Below are 26,948 nucleotides of genomic sequence, written 5' to 3'. Positions count from 1 at the left end.
TGTATTTGCTTGTCACAATTTCATCTTGATTCATGTTTCAAGATTGGTTAACTCCTATATTGCAATATATTCAAAATACACTGCATGCATGTGATAGGCTACGTATCAGTAATATTTATATTTTTGGTTTTATTGACCATGTATTGGCTTAGGCTATAGATTAATCATTATGTATTTAAATACTTTTCAAACTGATTTTGTCAATGTGCTCTTTTAATTTGTGTATTTTAGGGCATTTTTATACATCCATAGTATGCTGTGGGTTCATTCTTTAGGTACACTTAAACATCTTTACAATCGTTTCTAAAGAAATATGCAGTTATTAATATTCAGATTTTAAAGACAGAAAATTGCTCCATCTGCTGGATACTTCTGAGATATTTGGTACTTATTGATAGTGATACATTATTGATCCCCCTTTCCCACAAAATAATTTTAAGAAGTCAGGATATGCATCTTTTTAACAATTGGACCCAAAAACATGTCATTAAAAGCCTAAAGACCTACAGCAGTATTGAAAGACAACAGTTGGAAGTAACGCAGAGACACCACTCAGTAAAAGATAGCTTTATTTAGTCTGTGGCACATCTGTGTTACATCAACTTGTTAATGTTTTAAAATGAAAATCAACACTACAAAATAGAGGCAATGTTGCTTTGTTTAACGCAACTTTAATTGTCACCTTTAATAAATAATCTCTGTTTATACAAGAACAACAATTGCTAATACGAATGCGACAAACCAATAAAATGTTTCATTTTAAGAGCTAGAGGAAAGGTGAACACAATAAACACACACTAAGTGCAGGGGACGGTAACCATACATGGAAAAAAAGCCAATTAAGACATCTGGATTAATGCTCCTCGTTAGACTAGTACTTATGTTTAATATCAAACAGCAGAGTATTATTGCCTTAGATGCTGACCACTACCTAATACTGCAGGAATCAATGGACTCATCCAAATGGATTGCTCTGTTTAGTTTAAAGTGCTCCTCAATGGGGTTCATTTTGCTTGGCATTGGCCCTTGCGGACAGTGACACACTGTATTTATGTTAGATTGATTAACTTTGTTCATAAGAGTAATTGTACACATTCAAAGTGAGACAACTTACTTCACCTCTCCAACTGGTTAAATCTCAGGAGCCATCTAATCTGGAAGGGAAAGCTAATACTGTGAATGGGTATTCATTATTTAGATTTTGGCCCCTTTACAGGTATACAGTTCCTCTGGATGCAGCTCCAAGGGTCAGAGGAACAGGGTTACATGTTCTAAATAAACACACGTGCACACTCACACACACATACCAAGTATACAGGGGACAGGAATGCTTAACACTTAAACTTGTCTGCAGACAAAATGCAATTTGCAGCATAAAGTTATACTACATTTCCCTTATTTGATTAGTTCACTCTTCAGAAAATGTTTTGTTAATTAAGGAACACTTCAGGAGTCAGAACACATTCATGGCAGGCAAGGATCACTTGACCCAGTGTGTATTATTCAGTCAAGCATCAGTATTACCCCAGTCACTCATTCAGAGTGGGTGAGAGAATAGGAAGAGGACGCAGTTAAGATGCCAAGAGAAAAGTAAATGAGAATAGACAGTAAAAGGGTTTATAAGGAGAGTGGGAAGTCTAGCATCTGTTTGTGAGGAAGTTACGTATTTTCTTATTGTGTGTGTGTGTGTGTGTGTGTGTGTGTGTGTGTGTGTGTGTGTGTGTGTGTGTGTGTTTATTTTTATTATTAATTTTCACACATGTTGTGAATATAATTCTCATTTGGTCTTCACATCAAAAATAAAATCCTTTACTCTCTCAACAAAAGCTTTGACATCAAATACAACCGCCGAATCCCTCAAGCAATGGAGAGATACGTTACATTCAGAACATTTACCATTGAAACATCTCACATTTACAGTAGCACCCTTGCACACATTTGCACAATGCACATATGCACACAACTTACAAACACTTCTCCATGTCTTTAATGAGATACATGTATATACATGTATATATATATCATTATATTATTATTATTATTTCCAAAGTCACATATCTAATCTCTGTTACTCTGTCAGGGAAAAAAAGAGGGGGAAAAAACTTTTGTACTGTGTCTTCAACAGTAGTAGACAAAAAACTGCCAAATATTTCCTTATCTATCTACACGATGTCTATCTACACATTGAGTGTTACACAATGAATGTTGTAAGATTTTTACCTCAGATTTTTCATCCATTTAAGTACTCTCCATGCTTAAAGCATTTTTTAACAGTTTTTGATCAGTAATTCTTGCCTTGTTACTTTAAGAAGCATTTTTGTCTCCATGACAAAATAGGAGGCAAAGACCAGGCCAGTGGATTTCATGATGGAATAAAGCCACTTTTGATCCAAAATGTTTTTTAAATTGTGTGTTTAACATTTCATCCTCGAACAATCCCAGGTCTGTGTGTAGATTACAGTACACACACGAAAGCCTTCTGCACAGATTTCAGGAATGTTTGATGTCATCAGTCCTGGTCATCCCAAGTGAGCAGCGTTCCAAAAAAGCCTTCAAATGTTCATTCTGCATTCTTAATAAGCCAAATACAATCTATGTCACTACCCTGAAGGTACGTGAACATGGAAAGGTATGTGAACATGGAAAATGAGGATACGGTTCCCTCCAATGGAGAGGCACTAGAGATATCCCATACACTGGGCTGTACAGGGCTGGGGGAAGAAGCGTTTTTGTCCTGCTGGTGGGCATCACCTGTCAATCAGTTTGAGTGACAAAATTGAGGAAGTCAATGCAGACTCATGCCATTCCCTCAGTAGAACCCCTGAAAATGTAGTTTCTGACATGTGTTCGTGCAAACCCAAATAAAAAAAAACTCACTTGTTTTTGAACTTTTGGGGAATGACAGTATCTAGTCTGCATTAGTTTAAGTTTCTATTCATAAATGTATCTAAAATGTTAGGAGAATGTGTAAAAAGTATAACATGAAAGAATGTGTCTCTGTTTAGTTTGTGAATTACAAGGAGATTACTACAAAAGTCCTGTCCTCTTATATATTACAGGAATGTTATTTATTCCAGTGAAAGTCTTTGTTTTGAGTTTCCGAGTCATTTTGTATTGCTGAGGAATTTCATCTAATGGAATGATCAGAACATTTCTTATTTTGTCCTCATATCCCATCTATTGGCCACTGCTGTGATAAAAATCAAGCACCTCTTGTACTGCACTAAGCAAAAGGCGAATGTCCTTGTATGTCTGTACATTTAAGAGACCTGTAGATTTGCCAATCTGTCTGTCCAACAATCCATCTAGACATCCATCTATTCCTTCATCCATTCATTCATCTATTTACTATATTCTCTGAATCCCTCTGCGTGTCTCTGAGGCTCAGATGCGACCATTGCCATGGCTACTGCCACGTCTGGAGGACAGGCAATGAGAGGTGTACTGACCATCAGAGGTCAAGGTCAGGCCACACGCCTCCCCAGCCAGTGCCAGCTGTCTCAAAGTATCCAAAGCATCTACCTTAGCACTGCGTAAGAGATCACACTGGCCCTGAAAAAGAGAGAGAGAGAGAGAGAGAGAGAGATTATATGAACTTGGCTTATTATGAAGTTTATTTTTTGTTTGTTCCATAATATATCTTTGGTGACTATTAAGTAAAGTGAAAAAATATATATAAAATTCAATTAGACAACTAAAAAGGGCAGTGACAGTGGAATGGCATATTATCTAAAACTTAATTTAAATCTTTTTTTTATTTTTTATTATTATTTGTTAAATGTAACACTGTCAAACAGCTACACAAGTGGATTCAAAGTTCAGAGGGAGGCAGTGTCTCTTATTTATTGTTCTTGATCATGTTGTGTTCTCAGTGAAGTCCTAAGTCACACATGGCAGTGTCTCCTTAGGGCCCAAACAAGTTCTTGCATTTATAAAAGCTAGATGTATCAAAACAAACTGAACAGAACTCAAAATGCGTTTTTAAAAGTTTATGTTTTTTTAACTTCACATGCCATATTAAAAAATGCTGTTCTCCCACGCAAGATGTGGAAAAAACAGTGAAATGATGTGCAATGGTCAAAGACATACATCTATCCCATGTTTATACAGAATAGAAAGCAATACAAAAATGTATATAATTTAACTTTTTTTTTATCTTGAAACTCAAACTAAAAAACCTAATGAGATTTTGGTGTGGGGTTAGACTCAATGAATGTCCCTACTGAACTACTGTCTTCTGAACCAGAGTCAAAAGCGAAAATGCCAGAGTAAAACCCAGTGTGTGTGCGCGCGATATAGAGACTGAAAAGGACCTGGCTGTTCTGCAAACTGCATCCAGGTGTACTTGTAGAGACTGAACAGCAGCCAGAGAAAATAATAGCTTCGAGATTTAAACTTCAGCATTCAACATGTTTTATATATGTATGTATAATGTCTAATAATGCATTGGAAATGTATATACATTTTCCAAAAAAATTTGATATGAATTAAATCTGACCGATTGATTCTATTATTAAAAAAAAGTCCACTGTAAAACACCAGAAGATTTTGCACAACTTTTAATTACAGCATGTCCAATGATTTTATGGCATGTACTGTATACATATACTTGAATCAAAAATGTATAACTGCAAAAATGTGTTCTCACTATATGAAAAAAAACCCATTAACTATTTAACATTATAAAACATTTTGACATGTACATGTTTAACTAATTAAAATGTATGATGACTAACACATTTATTGCAAGTTTTTGGAGAGTATATATATATATATATATATATATATACACATACATACACTCACCTAAAGGATTATTAGGAACACCTGTTCAATTTCTCATTAATGCAATTATCTAATCAACCAATCACATGGCAGTTGCTTCAATGCATTTAGGGGTGTGGTCCTGGTCAAGACAATCTCCTGAACTCCAAACTGAATGTCAGAAAGGGAAAGAAAGGTGATTTAAGCAATTTTGAGCGTGGCATGGTTGTTGGTGCCAGACGGGCCGGTCTGAGTATTTCACAATCTGCTCAGTTACTCGGATTTTCACGCACAACCATTTCTAGGGTTTACAAAGAATGGTGTGAAAAGGGAAAAACATCCAGTATGCGGCAGTCCTGTGGGCGAAAATGCCTTGTTGATGCTAGAGGTCAGAGGAGAATGGGCCGACTGATTCAAGCTGATAGAAGAGCAACTTTGCCTGAAATAACCACTCATTACAACCGAGGTATGCAGCAAAGCATTTGTGAAGCCACAACACGCACAACCTTGAGGCGGATGGGCTACAACAGCAGAAGACCGCACCGGGTACCACTCATCTCCACTACAAATAGGAAAAAAGAGGCTACAATTTGCAAGAGCTCACCAAAATTGGACAGTTGAAGACTGGAAAAATGTTGCCTGGTCTGATGAGTCTCGATTTCTGTTGGGACACTCAGATGGTAGAGTCAGAATTTGGCGTAAACAGAATGAGAACATGGATCCATCATGCCTTGTTACCACTGTGCAGGCTGGTGGTGGTGGTGTAATGGTGTGGGGGATGTTTTCTTGGCACACTTTAGGCCCCTTAGTGCCAATTGGGCATCGTTTAAATGCCACGGCCTACCTGAGCATTGTTTCTGACCATGTCCATCCCTTTATGGCCACCATGTACCCATCCTCTGATGGCTACTTCCAGCAGGATAATGCACCATGTCACAAAGCTCGAATCATTTCAAATTGGATTCTTGAACATGACAATGAGTTCACTGTACTAAAATGGCCCCCACAGTCACCAGATCTCAACCCAATAGAGCATCTTTGGGATGTGGTGGAACGGGAGCTTCGTGCCCTGGATGTGCATCCCACAAATCTCCATCAACTGCAAGATGCTATCCTATCAATATGGGCCAACATTTCTAAAGAATGCTTTCAGCAACTTGTTGAATCAATGCCACGTAGAATTAAGGCAGTTCTGAAGGCGAAAGGGGTCAAACACAGTATTAGTATGGTATTCCTAATAATCCTTTAGGTGAGTGTGTGTATATATATATATATATATATATATATATATATATATATATATATATATATATATATATATATATATATGATTTTTAATGCTTTAGTAATGTATCATGTACCATCATTTAAATCACAATTAATCACAGAAAACTGTGTAATTAGTTAACATTTTTTAATCGATTCACAGCCCTAGTTTTAATACATAGTAAGCTAATATAAACAGAAAGTTGCCATTAAAGTATTGTAAAGTACCGCACTGTCAATGACATTCCATATGCTATGAACCCGAAAACTGTGTTAGCAGCTAATGGAACTGAAACATTTACTTTGGACTAAAAAAAATAAAATTCCAGAGAGAGGACTCATATCAGAATTCCACCGCACACCAGTGGTGTATGTACACTATAAGGTCAACTAAATTTTTTAGGATAGAATTTCAAAACAGCAGAAACCTTTTCTTGCATTAGAGTAGAGAGAAAACATCATCAAAAACTTCAAGGCTATTTGAAGGAGGGAAGCAGGAGGAGAAGAGAAAGCTTACACTATTTACCTTCAGCACAGTGATGTTCCAGGTGAAACTTTCCAAAGCCTTACTCTGTTTACGGCCTTTCAAATTTTCCTTCTCCCCTAATCTGGGTAGGTCTTCATGAAACATCATGCCTGAAAGGGCATGTAAAATTAAACAGAAACATAAACATTATATCCATTTTCTGACAGTGACAGAGCTTCAGATTTTTAAAATGTAGACATGGTACTCCAGGAACTGAGCTGCCAAATAATGGGTGCTATGAATTTATTCCTTCTCTGGTTAGATACTACTGTGCTTCCCTTGATGAATTTTGTCATGGCCTTTGTAAGCTGCCCTTTCATTCCAAATCTGCTACTGTCTGTTCTCTCTCTCTCTCTCTGTCTTTAATGTATCCTCATGAGGACACAAAGAATAAGTATTTTGACTGAAATGCCTAAAAATGTGTGTAAGAGATAATTACATAATGTATGTAGAGTTAGGAAGGCAAGTAAGGACACTATAGTGCTTGAAGTAACAATTTAGGCAAAATTCTACAGTGGTCTTACGAAAATGATCATGGTAACCAGAGTTTCTGCTGAAACTGTGGTAACTTGGTATTAGCCAACATTGTTGTCCAAAAAGAAAGAAAGAAAGAAATTGAAGGATTAAAGGAAATTCTTTTTTTTCTTTTCTTTTTTTGTGCTCCACGGAAGAAAAGAAGACACAAGTCATTGGGTTTGGAAAGACATGAGGGTTTTGTAAACGTCTGTGTAAACTAATCCTTTAAACAAATTGACAGAAGGATTCTGAAAACCTCTCGCACTGTTTGAAGGAGATCCAATTTTCATGTATTATGATTTAAGAGTAGCCACAATAAACATATAACTACAGTGTTGTTTGCTGGAAACTATGGATACCAAGGTACTTTTTCAAATGATACCATCTTCTGTCGACTAGGTGGAACACAACATGTCAAAACAATCCTAAGGTATTTTCAACATCTCTCATCATAAAAGGCAATGGTTTAAAGTGTTGACAGAGGACTTTTGTGTGTTGTGGAGTACATGAACTTCTTTGAATGCAAATGAATTTGTATTTTCTGAATTGTTTCTCAAGATTTCCCACGCATCCTCTGGGGCCTCAGTGAAATGATAATTAGCTGAAAGACAAAGATGATTCATCCTTCTCTGATCTTCTCCTCTGTTCTCGCCCGTCCCCACCTGTACTCACCTTCCTTTTGCACTTGAGCGATTCGCTCCTGCACTCCATCTGCATTCTCTATGAGCTGCTTGTTGGCCGAAATCATCTGAGGAGGATGTAGACATAAAACAAGATTATGATCTGATAATATATGCACATTCACACACACACACACACACACACACACACACACACACACACACAAGCATTTTTCCATCATAGTTTGCAATACGTTTTCAACAAAATTTCTCATCAAAATATATAGTATACCTCGTCAAAATACGTATATACTATTATGTATGTTAACCATTGATTTTTTCCTAAGCACTTTTAGGAGAAACATCTAAATTGACACTTAAACAAAACACAACTGGAAACTCCATTATGTTTCCTGAACTATGAAAAAGTCATCTTTGAGCAACAAAATTTCCTTCTGGCAAGACCATTGCTGCCCTCTACCACAGTTAAGATATTTATAAAATGTAGTCCTGCCAGTCAGTCCTGACTATGCCCGTCTCGAACACACAGCAGAATCCAGAGTCAACCCACAGGCAGAAACTAAGACAGAGAAGGTGCGAGCCCACGACTAAAGAAGAGGAGGATATGATGACTAAAGCTTCAGATATTGTCTTACTCACTCAAATGTGCCTATTCTTACTGATACACTCCCACATATACACACACATACATACATAAATATAATCTAAATTGGTTAACGTCATATTATGTAATAAAAGTAGATCTGATATATATACATTTATATATATTAAAGATTTTTGTTAATGTTATACATCCGTCTGATTTAAAACTTAAGAGTAGATGCCATATTTAATTTTACACAAATGATAATGCTGAAAACAGACTGTACTTCTATCCCTTACAGCCTTGTTTCATTCATGACTAATTCAATATGGTGTCTAGCCTGACAAAGGTCCATGTTTCAGAACTGTTTTGTCAAGTGTTATTAAAACACATTAAAGAGATAGTTCCTCCAAAATGTCAAATTCTCTCATCATTTACTCACCCTAATGCCATCCCAGATTAGATTAGATTAGATTTAATTTTATTGTCATTGTGAAAGTACAGGTATCAGGCCAATGGATTACAGTTAGCATTTAGCCAGAAGTGCAAAGTAGTACAAATATTTAATAGTAAAGTGCAAGTGCAATAGAATGAAAATAGTAAAAGTGCATGAAAAGTGCATGTCAATAAGGAATAAAATAGTAAGATGTAATGGACATGTAGTGAATGAGCTTCAGTAAACAGGGCCAGTATCCAGTGTACAAAAAAAAAAAAAAAAAAAAGAGCAAGAATTACACAATGTGCAATAGTCATATGTACAGCATGACTTTCTTTTTTCTGCAGAAAACAAATGAAGATTTATAGAACAATATTTCAGCTGTAGATACATACAATGCAAGTGAATGGTGACTCAAATATTGAAGTTCTTACAAGCATATAAAGGCAGCATAAAAGTAATCCATATGACTCCAGTAGTTAAATCCATGTTTTCTGAAGTGGTATGTTAGAAATGGGTGTGAAACCGATCAATATTTAAGTCCTTTTTTTCTATAAATTCTTCTCTCTGCCCAGTAGGTTACGATATACAAATAGACAAAAACTATCACTTCAGCAATCGCAATACTTTTTGAATGTCACTGTATTCTAATTACCAGTGACTTAAATTGTAACTGTAGTGGAATACGGTTACTTATTTTTTGTATTTAAAATAAGTAATCCCATTACATGTATTCAATTACTCCCAAACCTGCATATGGATTACATTAATACTGCCTTTATGTGCTTTTTTGAGCTTCAAAGTACTGGACACCAACCATTCATTCAAGCATTGTATGTACCTAAAGCGGAGAACGGATATATTTTTCTAAAAATATTTTTTTTGTGTGTTTAGCAGAGGAAAGAATGTCATACACATATGTGATGGCATTAGGGTGAGTTAATGATGAGATAATTACAATTTTTGGGTGAACTATTCATGTACTATACTTGTGTGTCAGCAGCTTCTCCACCCTATCTTTTACAAAAAGATTTTCTCAGCAAATTAGTACTGCCTGATAAATTTAGCATAAGCATGAAGTTGGTTAACATCTAAAAACCTCTTCCATATGCTGTGCATGCTGTGTTATTATACAGAGCCACACCCGTTACATATAAAACACACGGCAACATTGTGCAACATTAAAACAGCCTATGTAAATGTATCTCTTACGGAGTCATAACCAGATAGCAGTTTACGAGTAATGTCAGTTAAGTTGCCCACAAGTTCCAAGCATGGGTAACCATCCTTCAGAGTGAGCATGGCCCCTGGGGGCCCATCTGGACTCTGCAACCTTGTGGCTATGCTCTGGATGCACTGCTTTAATGTAGCCACTGGGGGGAGCCCACACTGCTCTTTGAAAGCCACTGTTGCGCTCTAGAGAAAGAGGAAACATGAAGAGATAGTGACACTAGGCTACCACAAATATTTCAATAAAAGCTAAAGTCACACAGATAAAGGGGAATTAGGAAAACTTTCTGTATCCCGTATAGCTCATTGTAAGCCCCTGTCAAATAAAGACGTGGTGGCATGTTAAAGGGACAGTTCACCAAGCACACGTTTCTAATTGGGCACATACACTCAAAAAAGGCAAATCACAAGTGCAAGATCCATGAGAAAACAAAGGCACTAAGAGTTATTAAAACATTCTTGACATTTAAATTAATTTAAAAAAGTGCAGAAACTGATGTTGTGTTCAGTAAAGCTACTCCCATGAGGCTGGATCAAAATAATGAACTTCCTTTCTGTATACAGAAAGATAAACCTTTGCATTTAGAAATTTTTCTGTGTCCCTTGGCTGTCAGAGGACTTAGCTTTTAATCTGATCGGATTTTCAAATTGTATCAAGTATTTCCTCTCATTACAGTGTAGCAGAAAGACAGCCAATTTCTATTTTGCACCTGACAGAGTTGCTCACCCACAACAATGATTACTAAACTCATTTGTGGATGTGTGCGAGAGTGTTGAGGGTGATTAGCATGTGTATCTGTGTTTATATGTATGCAAATGGAGGTCTGTAGGGGAGTACAGCATGGTTAGTCAGCTATGAATAAAATGGATCTAGTTGAGACTCAGTACTACTCACAAAGTAAGTATGTTATCCAGAAATATGAATGCAGGCACTGAAGGAGAAAGAGAATTTTAAAAGGTATGCGAGTGTACAGCCCTGCTGAAAAAAAGCCGCTTTGCTGGTCTTAGTTGGTTTAAGCTGTTTTTATCAGCAGGAAGTGGCCCCAAAAGTATTTGGAAACCTAAGCCATACTTAAAATTAATGAATGTCATTGCATTAGATAACAAAATATAAGAAAAATAGTGGCAAACCTTTTCAAGAAAGATAACAATACATTTTTTAGACAAAATTTTTAAAAAAAGTTTAAAAGTTTTTGTATCAAATGATAAAATGAGACACATGTAGTTGATATGATGTAGTTTATATGATAAACTATACATGTTGTTGCTGTGCTATATATAAACTACAGAACTGCGAAAAAATTCTAAGAAAGATATATGAAATTAAAATAAAATAAATGCCACCTAGTTTGATATTTTGTTGTTTAATGCAATGGAATTCATACATTTACATTTTAAATGTGGCTAAATACATTTTGGGGCTTCTGTATGTGTGTATATGCATCAATAAGTTCAGTAGGTCATTGTGAATAATGTTATTATGGATGATGAGTAAGTCTCTCTTCCTCGTCTGCAACACACTCCAGTAGCATCTGATCCAATCTGTCACCTGACACCTTAGATACTCTACCCTCCATCCCTTCTCCCGTACCATCACCCATGTATCACACCTTACTGACTTCACAGAGCCTAGGTCAGCAGGACAGTGTTTATTCTGGGTTTTATTTCTAGTGTTTGCAAGAAAATCCAGATGAACACTGGATAGTTGTTTGTAGATTTTGCTGAGCATATGTTACTCAGTAAAGTTACTTTTCCAACAGGAATTTCCAAGAAATGGTGAGTAAAACTGAGCTTTGGTTTCACAATGGATGGCAATGCTCCAGTGGGGAGGTGTAGTATTCTGTGTTTGGTTCTTTCTTGTTCAGAACTAAGACTTAAATGACAACTCTACTGGCTGATTATTAAATAAGAAGGTCAGAATTTGTCAGTGACTCTGTGTCACTGTGTGTGACAAGTGGTGAGGCCAGAAATCTCCAAGTATGTACGGTGTACAGCTGTGTACTCTATAATTTCAATGTGAATATTATGAAGTGTACCCCTTTCCTTATCCAACATGAGACCTTTTCTTTTATTGATTGGCTCTTTTTACAAAGCCAAGTGCTCATCTGCACATTTCAAAGCACACTTCCAATAAATATACAATCAAGTTTACCCATTGAACTACACAGTGCAGACCAATTATCTGTGCGACCCACTGAATAACGCTACGCAAACCACAACCGGTGCAACCATGTGGTAATTGTAAACTAATTAAATGAATCAAGTTTTCCTTTTCAAGATAAAAAATACTTAAATAGATATTGAAAAAAATACTCCGAACAGGATTCGAACCTGCGCCAACAGGTGTAGGAGACGGGCGCACTAATGAGGAGGCTAAAGGATTCAGCCCCTAGCATCAGTCGCTAGTGTGCTTTTTGAGGCCAGGGAAGTGAGGTTTACACATACCACACAGCTATCACGTACCAGTTGGCTCCCGCTACACACACCCCCTTAAATCTCGCTCTCATCTGGGTCATGGCACCACTGTAACAGGCCCTGCTCGACCAGCTCCAAGCAGGATTTGAACCGGCATGGGAGGCGGGCATGCTAACAAGATGGCTAAAGGCAACAGGCTCTAGCATCAGTCGCTAGTATGCCTCTTGAGGCCAGGGGAATGAGGTTTTGGTTTACACATCCCGCACACCTATCACAGACCAGCTGGCTCCCGTTACACTCATCCCCCTAAACCTCACTCCCATCTGGTTCTTGGCACCACTGCAACCGGTCCTGCCTGATTCGCTCCAAGCAGAATTCAAATCGGCCAGTATGGGAGGTGGGAGCGCTAAAGAGGAGGCTAAAGTCTACAGCCTCTAGTATCAGTCGCTAGTGCACCTCTTGAGATCAGGGGAGTGAGATTTACACATACCGCATACCTGTCATGTACCAACTGGCTCCCATTACATTAGCTTGCAAAGAATCCAACTCCAACGTTTTGGATCTATACACTTCAAACCTAATCACCGATGGGACTTCATCAGATGTGTTGATTAGTTATAACGTATTTTAAATTTGGAGGCATTGCACTCTGTGTTTTCTAAATGCCTGACAAAGGTTGTGAGACCAAAACGTTGCAATAAAAGTTTTGTGATATTCTTCGCAAGCTAAGGATTTTTTTCTTTTTTTGACTTTACTGTAGTTTTGACCTGTTTCATGTGAAGTCACTGTATGACTCCGCCGCCATGTTTGTGACCAGTATTCCATTCACTTTCATTGTGCTGTGCTGTGAGATGCAACAAAAGACTTCAGTAGTTTAAAAAAAGCTCAGCATTCATACAGATGGTATCCTCACAGACGTGAGAGTTACTGAGACTAAATCAGACCAGAAAACAACACAAAAAAGGTGTGTTGTGCCAGTGGGCATGTGCACTCGCCGGTCTAACATCAGACTTGCCTGCATCCATGGATGAATAGTGGATAAAATATTTTTATATGTCCACGAAAGTCCAATTTGCCAATATGTGTGCTATCTTCAGACCTGTATGTACTTTTCAAAAGCATTTTTTTATGTTTTTCTTGATATAGTTTTTTTGGTGTTTATCCATTCACCGCCACTGTTTCCTCTTGCAGATGGTCACAAATATGACGGCTGTGGGAAAAAGTCACGTCACTGAAACAGGTCAATATGTCCTACGCACCTACCAATTATTCTTTTAGGTGTGCAAGGTTAATTGACTGTTGAATCTATGATTATTTAACAAGTGACAAAATACAATGTTTCCCTTTTGTTTTTCTCATTATTTCTAAACCATTATACTCTAAAAGCAGTTTGGCCACCCCATCCGGCCTTGCAACTTCATTCATTTAAACTGAAGCACATTTGCAAAATTTTTAAATATACACCCAGAGAACCAGGTCATTTTTACAGTTTAACTTTTTTCTATGATTCTCTACAAAACATAGGTTTCTCTTTAGTGCATTGATAAGATGTTCTGATGCAGTCAGCAACTTCATACACATGGCATTCATAATTCAACACAATCACAGGGCTGTAGCTTGCCTAGCATTGACATTTCTAGTGTTTTGTGTTGTCTAAACTTGTGACATGTGCCACTTCCATTACCAGCGCATCCTCTCGCAGGTCTGTAGCCTCTCGCAGAGGTGTGCTGGAAGAGCGGAAAGTGTCATCCAGCACTTTGATGCCCGTGTTTCGCAGGGCGACATACTCTCGCCCACGCCGCACTCCTCTCCTTACAGACAGACCCCGTCTCTGGGCCTTACCCCCACCTCTGCGGTTAGTGATGGCCACATGTACAAACAGGCTGGCATGAGGTAAAGGGTCACCAGAAAGGCCCAGCAAGGGCACGTTGCGATAGCCAGGCTGAAGACACTCAAAGGCAATGGTGTACTGGCCAATGAAGTCATCACCAATATAATCGTCATCCAGAACTACAAAACGTAGCAGGGCAAGCTCAGGCATGTTCACCTGAAAAGAGAAAACCGTGAGTGTATATTTTTTTTATTATCTTAAAGGGATATTTCACCAAAGAAATTTAGATTCTGTCATCATTTATCCAGTGTTCCAAACTCGTATGACTTTTTTTATTCTGTTGAGCCCAAAATCAGGTGTTATGCAGAATGGTAGCCTCCATAAACATTCACTTTCATTGCATTGTCTTTTTTTACATACAATGAAAGTGAATGGTGACTAAGGCTAACATTCTGCCTAATATCTCCAAATGTTTTCCACAGAAGATAGAATGTCATATAGGTTTTTTACAAAACAAGGTAAGTAAATTATTATAAAATTATTATTTTTTGGTGAGCTATCCCTTTAAAGGTGTGCTTTGCAACATTACTAAAAATATTTCACAGCTGCAAGGAAAATGAAAATGGTATGTCAATCTAGGGTATGTAAACAAACAATTGACACATTGCCAAACCCTATTAATTATGCAGCATGCAAAGTAATGTGCACGCCATTAAGCAAAATGTTGCAGCACTATCTCACAGAATATGGTAATTAAAAGTGCATTTGCATGAAGTTCAATTCATAATCTATAATTTTACAGTCCCATCTACTTAAACATGACAAATGAAGCACACTCACAGCATCACCTGTGCATCTGGCTATGTAGGGCACACATACACATTAGCAAGGACACAATCAAACACATTATTAAAAATCCTACATAGCATGAATACTTGTGGGGCTGTAATATAAAAAAATACTCTCCCATCTATGACAGTCACACAATTTAATCTTACTTTAGAACTCCACATAAATGAACTACTGTTACGGTAGGTTCATATAACAAACAAGCATACTTGCCTGGTAAAAACACAAATGCACACATACACAAATGTTGAGAATATTAGGAAGTATACGGTAGGTTCATATAACAAACAAGCATACTTGCCTGGTAAAAACACAAATGCACACATACACAAATGTTGAGAATATTAGGAAGTATTAAAAATATTTCTATTGTGTCAGAAAACAATGCAAACAGTAACACTTGAGAATAATATGACTTAAAGGAATAGTAGTAGTTCACCCAAAAAATTTAATTCTGTCATTATTTACTCACCCCCATATGGTTCTAAACCCATATATTGTTGTTGTTTTCTAAAGAATCTACCCAAAGATAATTTCCACACCATAAAAGTTAATGGGTGACCATGGGCTGTCAAACTCCAAAGAGGACAAAAAACACTTGTGTTTTGTGTGCTTTATTCGGAGTCTACTGAAGCCACACGATAGCTTCATGTGAGGAACAGTCTGAACTTTAACTAATTATTCTCTGATGCATCCAATGCACCTCTCAAATGAAATATGGTGCAGGTGTGCATGCAAAAGAAGCTAAAGATAACCGCACACTGGTTTGGATTGACATGATGGTGAGAAAATACTCAAGAGTTTTCAATTTTAGGTGAACCACTTCTATAAATAATCACAAATGTATACATTTCCAAAAGATGAAAGTAAGGTGTGTGTGTGTGTGTGTGTGTGTGTGTGTGTGTGTGTGTGTGTGTGAGCGTGTATTTATCACTTTGTAAGGATAGTAAAACCCGAAATTTTTGACCTTGTGGGGACATTTTGTCGGTCCCCATGAGGAAAACAGCTTATAAATCATACAAAATTATGTTTTTTGAAAATGTAAAAATGCAGAAAGTTTTCTGTGAGGTTTAGGTTTAGGGGTAGGGTTAGGTTTAGGGGATAGAATATAAAGTTTGTACAGTATAAAAACCATTATGTCTATGGGAAGTCCCCATAAAACATGGAAACACAACATGTGTGTGTGTGTGTGTGTGTGTGTGTGTGTGTGTGTGTGTGTGTGTGTGTGTGTGTGTGTGTGTGTGTGTAGCACACATATTCAGGTTCTGCAGATAGATGTGTATATACTCAGCATGCACAAACACACAAAAACAAGTTAAGACACAAATTATTTGTTATGTCATGTCATAGAGAATGTGCATACTCATACATCTACAAAAAAAAGTGATAACAGGAAAACACAAAGATAACAAAGATAAAACACTTCTGCTGGTTTCAGACACCCACAGATATCTGGACACAGCCCTGAGCAAATGAAAATAGCACAATAAAAGTGTGCACCTTTTCAGAGAACCTGCTACAAAATTGACATGCACATATACACATGTGTGCAATTAGTAGTATGAATAGTATTTTTGACATGGTGCCATGGTAATACCATGTTTTTTTGGACATGTCCAATGATAATTCTGTGTCTTTTGTATGTGTACCAATGATAATACCATGTTTGTTGGACATGGACATGATATTACATGGTATCATCATTATACACAAATTTAGTAATCATTCAGTACCATGGTATCTGAAACTGCCACTGTACCATACGGCACTACTATAGTACTTTTACATAAGGGTTATGCAAACATAATAGACCTATGGCAAAAACATTGAATTACACATCAAACAGAGACATTGAGACTGGCATAATTAGGGGCACATGGCCCTGAGTGATTAGTGGAAAAGGCCACAGGAAGAGACACAAAAGCATTTGGCTCAGATCCCACCAGGGGATGTACACCTACTTCTGTGTGCTGTGGGCTAAGTCTGATAGGTGTACCCCTCCCATGACTTATAATTGTATGATGTCTTCAAGCTCCAAGCAACAAAACACAAACAAACGCAAACAACAAGAGACACACAATCCCAATGGATAGAGTGTGTGCCTAAGAGATATATTTACAATTTCACAGAATCCCTCTCAAAACCATCTCTTCAATAACCATATGGTACAGTATTTGGGCTAAATCACAATAGCAGGGATTTATATTTCTAAGAGCTTAGGGCAAGTCTTACCCACTTTGTTTGTTTTATGTTACATTTTCTATAATTAGATTTTTTTTTGTATTATCTTATTCTTAGATTTCAAGAACAAATATCAAAAAGGCCCATATGAATTCTGGTTCAATGAAAATATACAAATTGGAATGACAGCATGCTAATGGAGTGCTTGCAGCTGTGATTTTTGCAATAAACCAATATTTGCTACAATAGGGTTGTATTTGGTATTGGATGCAGTAATTAATTAACATGGTTTAACAGCAGGCAAAACGTTTAGAGAAATATTAATATTGCTATTTTGACATTAAAAGTTGTATACATAGGTTAATGCATTATGAACAAACAATGAATTATAGTATATTTAGAAAATAGATTGATAAAATTAAATAAACAAATGGTTTATTGTTAAGGTAATTCATTAGGTTTCATGACTTGTGTTAATGAATAGAACACACTATAAAAAGCTACCCAGTATTCTCAACAAAAAGGCTCTCTTTTTTACGCTCAAAAATTGCAAGCAACACAATTCACTCAAGCATTTTTGCACTGTCAAAAATGCTAACTTTTTAACCGAAATCTCATTTAATGAATCAAATTACTTTACACTATTTGTCTGCTGCAATCCCACTTCACACTCAAGCTCTGTACGTTTACGTGTCATCATTATTGCATCGGTACATTGAAACAAATGAACTTTACTCAGGCTTTAACGAAACGCGGTGTGGCAGCGGTGGCGTGGTCAAGCGCCCGTCCGGGAGAGAAAAGCAGCAAGGGCGCTTACACCTGAGCTAAATTATGTCTAACACCGGTGTCTAATTTCAGTAAGCATGGGGAGAGCGGTATAAAAAGGCAGCAGCCACAGAGCTGAGAGAGTGACACACGTCAGTCTAGTGTTGGCGCATAGAAGAATTGAGAAACTTTATAAAATTGATTGTAAACATTGCTGTGGCCATTAAAAGCCTTACCTGGAACGTCAAGTGCCCTGCTGAAAACTGTCACACTGGTGCCCGTGTGCAGGGCCGGCGCTACCTATAGGCGAACTAGGCAGTTGCCTAGGGCCTCGGCCTTGGAGGCAGGGCCTCCAAAACATACACATGCTTATCCACCAATCAAGAGCAGCAAAATACTATGCTGTTTGTCCATTGGATATAACAATTGTCATTCACCTGTAGTTAAACCAAGTAATATCACCGTTTACATGCGAGTCACTCCCAACCTCTGAAGTTATGAATGAAGAGATTGTAGATGAATAAAATCCAACTTTTCTGCAAATTTATCTGATGGCTCGAGCTGAACTCATCCTTCAGGGGCTGCTAAGCGTAAGGCTAAGCAGGCACGCAAAGAAAGTGCAGCTCGTGATTCAGGTATCATCTATTTTTGAGTGATTGTAATGTACTGTAAAAATAAACTGATTCTAACGATCAGCGTCATTTTGAGATAGATCATTTGACGGTTATTTCCAGTTCAAAAGAGCGCGAGCACCGATGATGGACTGAATTCAGCTTCTGACACTTTGAATCCGAGCGTATGTAGCTACAATCGATTTCCAGCCCTAGTCAGGAGCTGACTCGCAAAATACTACAGAAAAAGTAAAGTTTGTCAGTCAAAGAGCAAACGCACTATACTAAAGCATTGTTTATTATGTTTTAAAACAGTCTGTATATCTTCTAAAACGCAGATGTTTAGCCTACATTAACTGCTCTAGTCTATCATAATAGACTATAGACCATAATAGACTTCATTTTTTTCATTTTCCAATCATAAATACTTTTGCAATATTTATTGAAAATAAGTATGCAATCTTAAGCATATGAATAAGCACACAATTACAGTTGACGAAATTAACTTGTCTTTTCACTTCTACTAGCAGCTGATGTGTGTATCATAAGGTATTTCTCTAATATGACTATATTTAGTCTATCAAAAACAAAACTGTTCATTATCCCAAATAGTGGGTTAGTGTGTTACCATAAATAAATTACTGAACAAATTACTGCAAAAAACTTCCTGACTGCTAAAAAAAAAAAAAAAGATGACTTTTCAGATGATTTTTTTTTTGTTTACCTTAATTAAAGTTACATTAATATGCACATTTAAGTAACAATATAAAAATACTGATAACAGGTTTTGTATAAATAAAATGGTTAGGAATCATATTTGTTTTCAAGTCTTTTTTATTAAATTATGTTTTATTAACAAAGTTCGGGAGGAGCACATTCAGATAATCAACGAGATAAGAGGTATATATACTGCAGACTTACCTCTGTTCATTGACAGTTTATCAGCATCCCTCCACCACCCCCATCTCATCACTTTGATTTTTAATAATCTCTTATTGGATGTAAACAACACAATCCAAAATACAATGCAATACTGTGTAAATCTGGCCAAAATTCAGAGCCTGGAGCCCTCCCCTGGACAGCATGCCAAATACGCATAATCTTTACTCAATTTAATTTGATGTAAGTGTGAACTCGTGAATTCTGAAAGGTGGAGGGCATGGCGGGGGGCCTCGAACATACATTTTGCCTAGGGCCTCCAAATGTCTAGAACCGGCCCTGCCCGTGTGACAGTTTTCCCAAGAAGGACACGTGAAGCAGGGCACTTGAAATTAGACACCGGTGTTAGACATAATTTAAGCGCAGGTGTAAGCGCCCTTACAGCTTTTCTCTCCCGGATGGGCGCTTGACCACGCCCCCGCTGCCACACACGGCTTGTAATAAAACATTTGCAGTAAACAGTAGCCTACCAAGAAAGTCATTGGTCACTATCTTCCTCGTCCTGTGCACTGAAACCACTGAAGTCATCTCCTTCGGTGTCGGAGTTGAATAGCCTTAGATTTAGTTGTCTTTTGCACTGAGTCAATTCCTCACGCTGCTGTTTCCAGCGTCTTATCATCGACTCATTAAGACCAAGCTCCCGTGCAGCAGCTCTATTTCCTTTTCCAACAGCCAGATCAATCGCCTTCAACTTGAAAGCAGCATCATATGCGTTTCTCCATGTCTTTGCCATGGTGAGGGTGACAAAATTACTACCGTAATCAGAATGATGGGAAGTTTGAGCGCTTCGATTTAATCTAAACAGTAAACAAAAAAGTTGTTTTTACCTTAACCTGTTCGGCAATTTCATTGGTCTAATGAAAGCTTCACGCCGCCAAAAAACTGAGCACGTCACAGAATGGTTTTTTTTTATTATTTTTTTAATAAAATTTGAAAGCGGGAAAAATCCATATATTAGCCGCGTCATTGTATAAGCCACGAGGTTCAAAGCGTGGGAAAAAAGTTGCGGCTTATAGTCCGGAAATTACGGTACCTTCATCTGCATCTCTTAATTAAAGCAGTCTAAGTTTGGCTTGCATGTGTAATTAGGTTCTACAAAAAGAAAGGTCACATCACTGGAAAAAGAATCACGCAGGTAGAAGCTGGCACCCACTTATAGAGTAGTGTATTGATGAGCTATCAAGACTGCAGGTCTGAACTACAATCCAGGGCAAGAGCATTAGCGTTAGCAGGCCATTACGTTTTGATGGAGATCTTCCCTAATTACAGATCTAGGAAGAGTTGTGTTAAGCTGCACACACCCCAATGCATCCATGGAGGCAGATTGCATCCATTAACCTCATTCTGGTTGTGGATCACTGGTCAGCAGTACTCTATATAAGTGTGTTACATGTATATGACATGTAAGTTATAGTTGCCAGCTCAGTAATGGCTAATGGATGCAGTGAATTGAAGGCAAATTAACAGCCAGTGAGAGTTAACGTGTTAAGTTTATAGTATGCCTTATTCATATAGTGAGCAAGCCTACATGTTGTCATGTTTGTTTTTACCTCTTGAAAAAAAAACTTTCAAACAATTCAAAACAAATGTAAAAAATTCAAAGCTTCTGTCTAGCTAAGAGCAGAATTAGCCTTTAGCGGTTATGTTGCGCTCTTTGAAATCAGGACTCAAGACTAATACACAAGACTAATACACAAGACACACAGAGTATATCAGAATAACCTTGCACATCACAGACCACACCATCAAACACATAGTTGAAAACCATGGGGCAAGGTCTCATGTCCTCGGTCTCAACTTAGATAATCTTAAATCTGTGTCTTAAGTTCTTACAAAATCACACTCTATACAGTGACCCCAAAAAGTATTTGGACACGTAGGGCACACTTAAAAATTGTCATTATAAAACTAAATATCAAACCAAGTGTCTTTTTTTAAAGATAGCATAAGCACAGCAAAACATTTAAAAAATAGAAGTTTGTAAGGTTTCAAATGATATAAGAGTAGATGTATCATTCAAAATTATGAGTATTAAGTATTTAGACACTTTCTAATTGTCAAACATAGTGGAATATGTTAATGTGTTGAATTACACCTGTGGTAATTCTGTGAGGAAACCGGTGTAATCTTGAGGGGAACTGACTACATACACCTATTAAATGACCCAGAAACCATAACCCCGAGTAATTAAAAAAATGGCTCAGAATTGATGTTAGTCCAAATACTTTAAGGGGCCACTGTTTGCATAAAACAGATTAGTATTCATGATGTGGCAGTCTCGCTCTCTTACCTGGAACTCAAAGGTCTCATCAAACAGCGGGTCATCCTGGTTCTGGGCAGCGGTGCGAGTTCTCTGCTCAGCACAGTCTGCTGGTACACCATGCAGCTCCAGCACCACATAAGGGTCAATGACCTCACCTTTGGCACCAGAGCCCTGTGGTTTGGGTAGGCTATGGGCACTGATGACCTTCACCCTGAGTATTTGCGGTGGTACGCCAGGCACACAGCCTTGCGACTGGGCACTGAAGTAGGAAACCTCCTCTCGCATGACTGTTGGACGCAGAACGTACCCACACCCACCATTCTGCAAAAACCGACCACGACTCAAGTCTATCATGGCACCTGGAGTCTGCTGGTTGAGCGCCACCAGTTGCACACCTCCTTTCCAGTATCCCTGTGGGTTTGGGTTGCTAGAGTCTAGCCTTACTGAACTGGGGCGCACACGGGTAAGACTGCGCTTGGTGAAGCTCACCAGTTCTTCGGGGCATTCGCTAGCCAGCCGGCCTGCTTCCCCTTCCCCAAGAGAGCACAGGGTCCAGTATGGGGGGTCTAGAAGCATTGGCGTGCCTGGTGTAGAGGGAGTGGAGGGGGGAGAATGCTGCTGGGATTGCTGAGTACTTGCCCGGTGAGCATAAAAGCTGCGACTTCCAGTACGAGCGACCGCAACCAGATCGGACAATTCGCGGCACAAGCGGAGACGTCTTGGTTGTGGAGGTGGGGGGACAACGAGGACTACACCCAGCTCTTCCTCCCCAGGGATGGTCATCCTTCGGCCAGCCAGAGGACCACCACCACCTATCTCTTCATCCTCCTCGGACACCTCTCCTTCAGAGCCGTCCTCTTCTGGAGGCAGCTTCTTTCCAACAAGAAGTACCCTACCCTTCAGTTGCTCTGGAGAGGGCAGAGTGGTGGCTCGACCTCCATGACTTACAGGCAGAGAGTCAGGGGTATAGAGCTTCTGTCCAAATACCTTCTTGAGGTGTTGTGCAAGAGTACGCTGCTGGGAAGGCGAGCAAAGCTGGCACAGATACAGCAGTAGAGGATACTGGGAGGTGAGAAAAGCATACTTGTTGACCACTTCCAGGGCACTGCGTAGGGTAACACAACCATGATGGTGGTGATGATGGTGGTGGTGATGATGATGTTGATTCTTTCCATCTGTACCATGGTCTACACCCAATAGTGGCTCCCCTTCTTGCCCATCGGTAACTCCAAGCTCTAGACACCGACTGCCAGCCTGCAGGGCTCGAATGAGCCCCCCCAGATCAGTCCGGCCATGCACTTGATCATCCAGCAGGTAAGAGCGGTAGGAGGCACTGATATAGTAATGAGACAGGGGCAACTTCATGTCCTGGCACACGTTCTGGTGCTCCGGGTCTAACAACTGGCACTCAGTGGACTGTAGGTAACGTGTGAAGCCATCCAAGCCCAGTAGACCTCGCTCACGTCCAGCAGCAGAGGGCTCAAAACGCCGAAGGAGCTCTAAGCAGCCTTCAGTGGTGGCCAAGGACAGGCCCTGCTCAGTCTCCAGGAAAAGACGCAGGTCCTGGGCATCAAGGCACTCTCGGTCTTTAGAGAGTTGCACTAACAGGAAATAGACATCGGGTCTTGTGCACAACTCGCAGTAGGCCTCCTGGAACTCCTCCAATGTCACATGAGAAGTTAGCTTCTCTTTGCTTCTCTGAATCTCTTTAAAGCGCAACTGCACCTAAGCAAAATAACACAAAAGAGAAGAGGAGTGTAGGTATTTACAATTTTTAGAACACATTCGAGTGTAAGCTTTTTATGGTTAATGCAATGGGTAGTAACCCAAACCTTAGGTTTAAAGTCCCCCTGAAGTGCCTTGAAAAATGCGCATTTCTTAAGCCTGTATTTCCTTCTGAAACATGAAGTTGGGGTGGGACTTGACGAACTGCCCGTGCCTTTTTTAAAAACAGCCAATAGGCTTTAGTTTACATCACAGCCCCTGGCAAAGCAACACACACACACACACCTGCTGCTTCTCATGCCAGAGCCGGTGTGCAGCAAGGGAAGCAATCTGCCGAAGTCTGAACACTTTTCCACTGACTTGAGGACCAAACTGATCTGTTTCCACAAAACTAGGCTACAAACATACTCTGTATTTGCTAACGATGAGGCTTGAGCCGTTGTGCACATCAATGCAGATTAATGAAAAACAAGTGAGTAAAACATTTAAATATATCCATGTTTTAAATCATGATACACTAAACATAAAGAATAAAGAATGCTCACTTGGCTGTACATCCCAAGAATCCTCAGAAAAACAGCTGCATTAAACATATGAAGAAACTCCAGTGAGTTTCCTCACATCCAGTCCCAACTTTGGCACGTCATATTCAGCAGTGATCATCCCTATGCCCTGTTCCCTTCAAAGACAATTACCCTCTACTTTGAGTGCTTCAGATGGCTGAAAAGTGATAACGGTCATTTAAAACAAAAAAAATGTAAGCCATTCTAATTGGAAAATCTGTTTGGAAAGACATTACAACATGGATTGTGCATTGTAGGGTGCACTGGTTGTTTAGATAAGTTTTACTATCAGATATAACCAATAACTAATATTTATTAATTAATAATTAAATTAAATAATAGAATTTAACTCATTAAATTCTATCCTTGGGGCACCACTCTCTGACAAGAGAAAAATGATAGTAAGTGACTGATCAAGGCTCATAAAATTCGATTGAATCGTTAGTTCAGATCAATCAATCAAAACAGCAATCAGCGATCGTAGTTAAACATACAATTGGAATCAATTTAGTTTTATAAGAATTTTATAAGAAAAGTCACAGTTTCTAACCTAAATCTGCCCAGATATCAAGCCTTACTTGTGAAATCCTGTGTGATTTCAGCAGGGTTGTCCGTTTGAATTCCTGTTGCGTTAAGCGGTCAGGAGAAAACAATCTGGATTCTGTCCATTGTCTTACGCTCGTCAGCGAAAAAACGCGTCTCTGCGTTATTTCTCGGGGCCAGTGATGGAGAGAAATGCAGGAGGTAGTCATTATTGATAGAAAATGATTGAGAAGGGAAGCTGGTCACCTTTTCCATTTTCTAAATAAATTCACTGTTGTCTCACAGTGAAAATTAAATGAACCGATTGTAATAAGTATACTACACGACTAGAACAAAGCTAAGTTAATCTTACTCTACCATGGCCAAATGGTGAGGTTAGAAAAACGTGGTCTCTCTTTGTCCAGGAGGAGGGAAATTCCTTTGTATGTGTAGATACGCGTCTCTTTAAACCGCAGGCTTGTGCAGCTGTATGCAGAGAGACTGAACTCACCACTATTTGCCGGTTTTGTTGACAAAATGACGTCGTCGGTCATAGGCCGATTTTCACCAATGACGTTTGAGGCTGGGTCCATGGGCGGGACTTCACATCCAGCTGTGGAACTGTGAAGGACTCTGGGAAACAGAGTTCTATGTCTCGCCTTTGATCATAGAACAAAGGGCCATGCTGTCTCCGCTGCCATTTTGAGTGGGGCAAGGCCCTACAGCACCCTTCTAAGTGCCTTGTGAAGTCAAGATCAGTGTCAATTAGAACACAGCCAGACATGCTTATCATATTGAGGGGGTTTGGGATGTTCTCATTCTACAAAGCATTTGATTGGTCAATGCAGTACAATTAATGCAGAACATTGTGAGTCATACATTTTTCTGGGTCTTTTTAACTGGAAGGACTGCAGATTTTAAATGCTTATATCTTCTGAAAATGAATTTTGTCAATGTTTCAAAGTATACTAGCATATAGATGGCCTTAAACCTGATAGATATGGACAAAAAGCAGCAAAACTTTAGATTTCACAGGGTCTTTAACCCATTGTTAGGAATGGTTAAACCATGACCTGTGACCAGGCTGCTCAAGGGGGAATACCTCTGTAATAAGCTTCTTGGGAAAAGAGAGCATCTGCTCAGTGACAAATCACATCATAAAATACTGTCAGGAGACAGGTGGTTATTGTTGACCAAGCCTTAAGAATTCTGCAATCAACTATAAGTATGTAAACATTGTATCTATTTTTGTTGTATTTTAATCACTCTTTCAGGTTTATTTCCATCAACAAGAAATGCTGGGGGTTGAATTTGCTCTTTGAATATAACTTTGAAATACAATTAGCAAGACCAGAAACAAAATCACTAACAGCTTGCAGCGGTGAGTGAATTGAATCTTGAGAGGAAAATTTCACATTCATACAAACACAGATATGGCAGCACTTCACCGGGCCTAGATTAAGTCTTGCATTTTTTACGATTGGAAAACAGCCAGGAGCAAGGTGAGTCATGCCTATACAGTCTGCCTTGTTTGCTTGCCCTTTTTGCCTTTGCTTGTCTCGCTAGACACATGAAGCAGATGCCTCACACCCGCTGTCACAAAGACTTGAATCTTGGCCCTGTGGCTCCTGTCTGTCCTCCTCCTGTACCCAGCTGTCCAATCCACATACAAACATGCATGCATAAAGCCACTTTGACTGTCCCAGCTGCAGATACCAAACCCCGCAATAGCTGTTTGCCTCAGCAGGGTTGGTAAACAAGTCAGGCTGAGTAGTGATGCAGAGAGACGAGCTCTGGAATAGTTGTCCAATTTCTGAACCTATCAAATTGGCTTTGTTTTCATTATAGGTCTTGTTTATTTTATCTCCCACTGCTCTAGGACTGTAGTGATTGTAATGATTGCTTATTTTATAGGTCCTACATAAAAACTGCTCCAGTGTTTTTCTGTTCCCTTACATTTTGGGTAATCAGAAATGTGTTGTATATATATATGAACACGTTTGGCACTTTCTACGAATAGAGTACAAAATAAGTTATTTTTTCCTCTTGTCATAGATACGAGAAAGGGGTGTTTAACCTTCAGAAAATGTTGGCTGTCAAACACAGAAGGTCAAACTAAATACTATAAGAGCCAATGTTTCTTACAATATGTTGGGTAACAGAGTTACTGTATAGACTGAGCATAATGACTGCAATCACCACAACAATATTTATAAACACTGAGAAAACAAAATTATATTGTCTTCCTGTCATGCTGTTGAAAGGATCCAAATAATGTCCATTCTTGGTTTGCACAATTTTAAGGAATGTAACATTTTGTGT

General features: G+C 38.7%; 1 protein-coding gene across 1 annotated transcript in view; it reads right to left on the bottom strand.

The window, feature by feature from the left end:
- Window positions 1-552: 552 nt before the first annotated feature.
- The window catches only part of LOC127658985 (inactive phospholipase C-like protein 1), a 103,111-nt gene continuing 76,715 nt past the window's right edge, over window positions 553-26,948 (bottom strand). Inside the window, exons 3-8 of the mRNA XM_052148579.1 lie at window positions 21,844-23,541; window positions 14,062-14,424; window positions 9,945-10,148; window positions 7,745-7,820; window positions 6,557-6,666; window positions 553-3,552 (exon numbers count right to left, since the gene is read on the bottom strand). Coding sequence (XP_052004539.1) covers window positions 3,385-3,552; window positions 6,557-6,666; window positions 7,745-7,820; window positions 9,945-10,148; window positions 14,062-14,424; window positions 21,844-23,541 — 2,619 coding nt within the window. The 3' untranslated portion in view covers window positions 553-3,384. The remainder of the gene's footprint in view (window positions 3,553-6,556; window positions 6,667-7,744; window positions 7,821-9,944; window positions 10,149-14,061; window positions 14,425-21,843; window positions 23,542-26,948) is intronic.

This window comes from Xyrauchen texanus, chromosome 18 (genome assembly GCF_025860055.1).
Source record: "Xyrauchen texanus isolate HMW12.3.18 chromosome 18, RBS_HiC_50CHRs, whole genome shotgun sequence".
In the NCBI taxonomy this organism is placed as follows: Eukaryota; Metazoa; Chordata; class Actinopteri; order Cypriniformes; family Catostomidae; genus Xyrauchen; species Xyrauchen texanus.
This window is presented reverse-complemented; position numbering and strand designations above follow the sequence as displayed.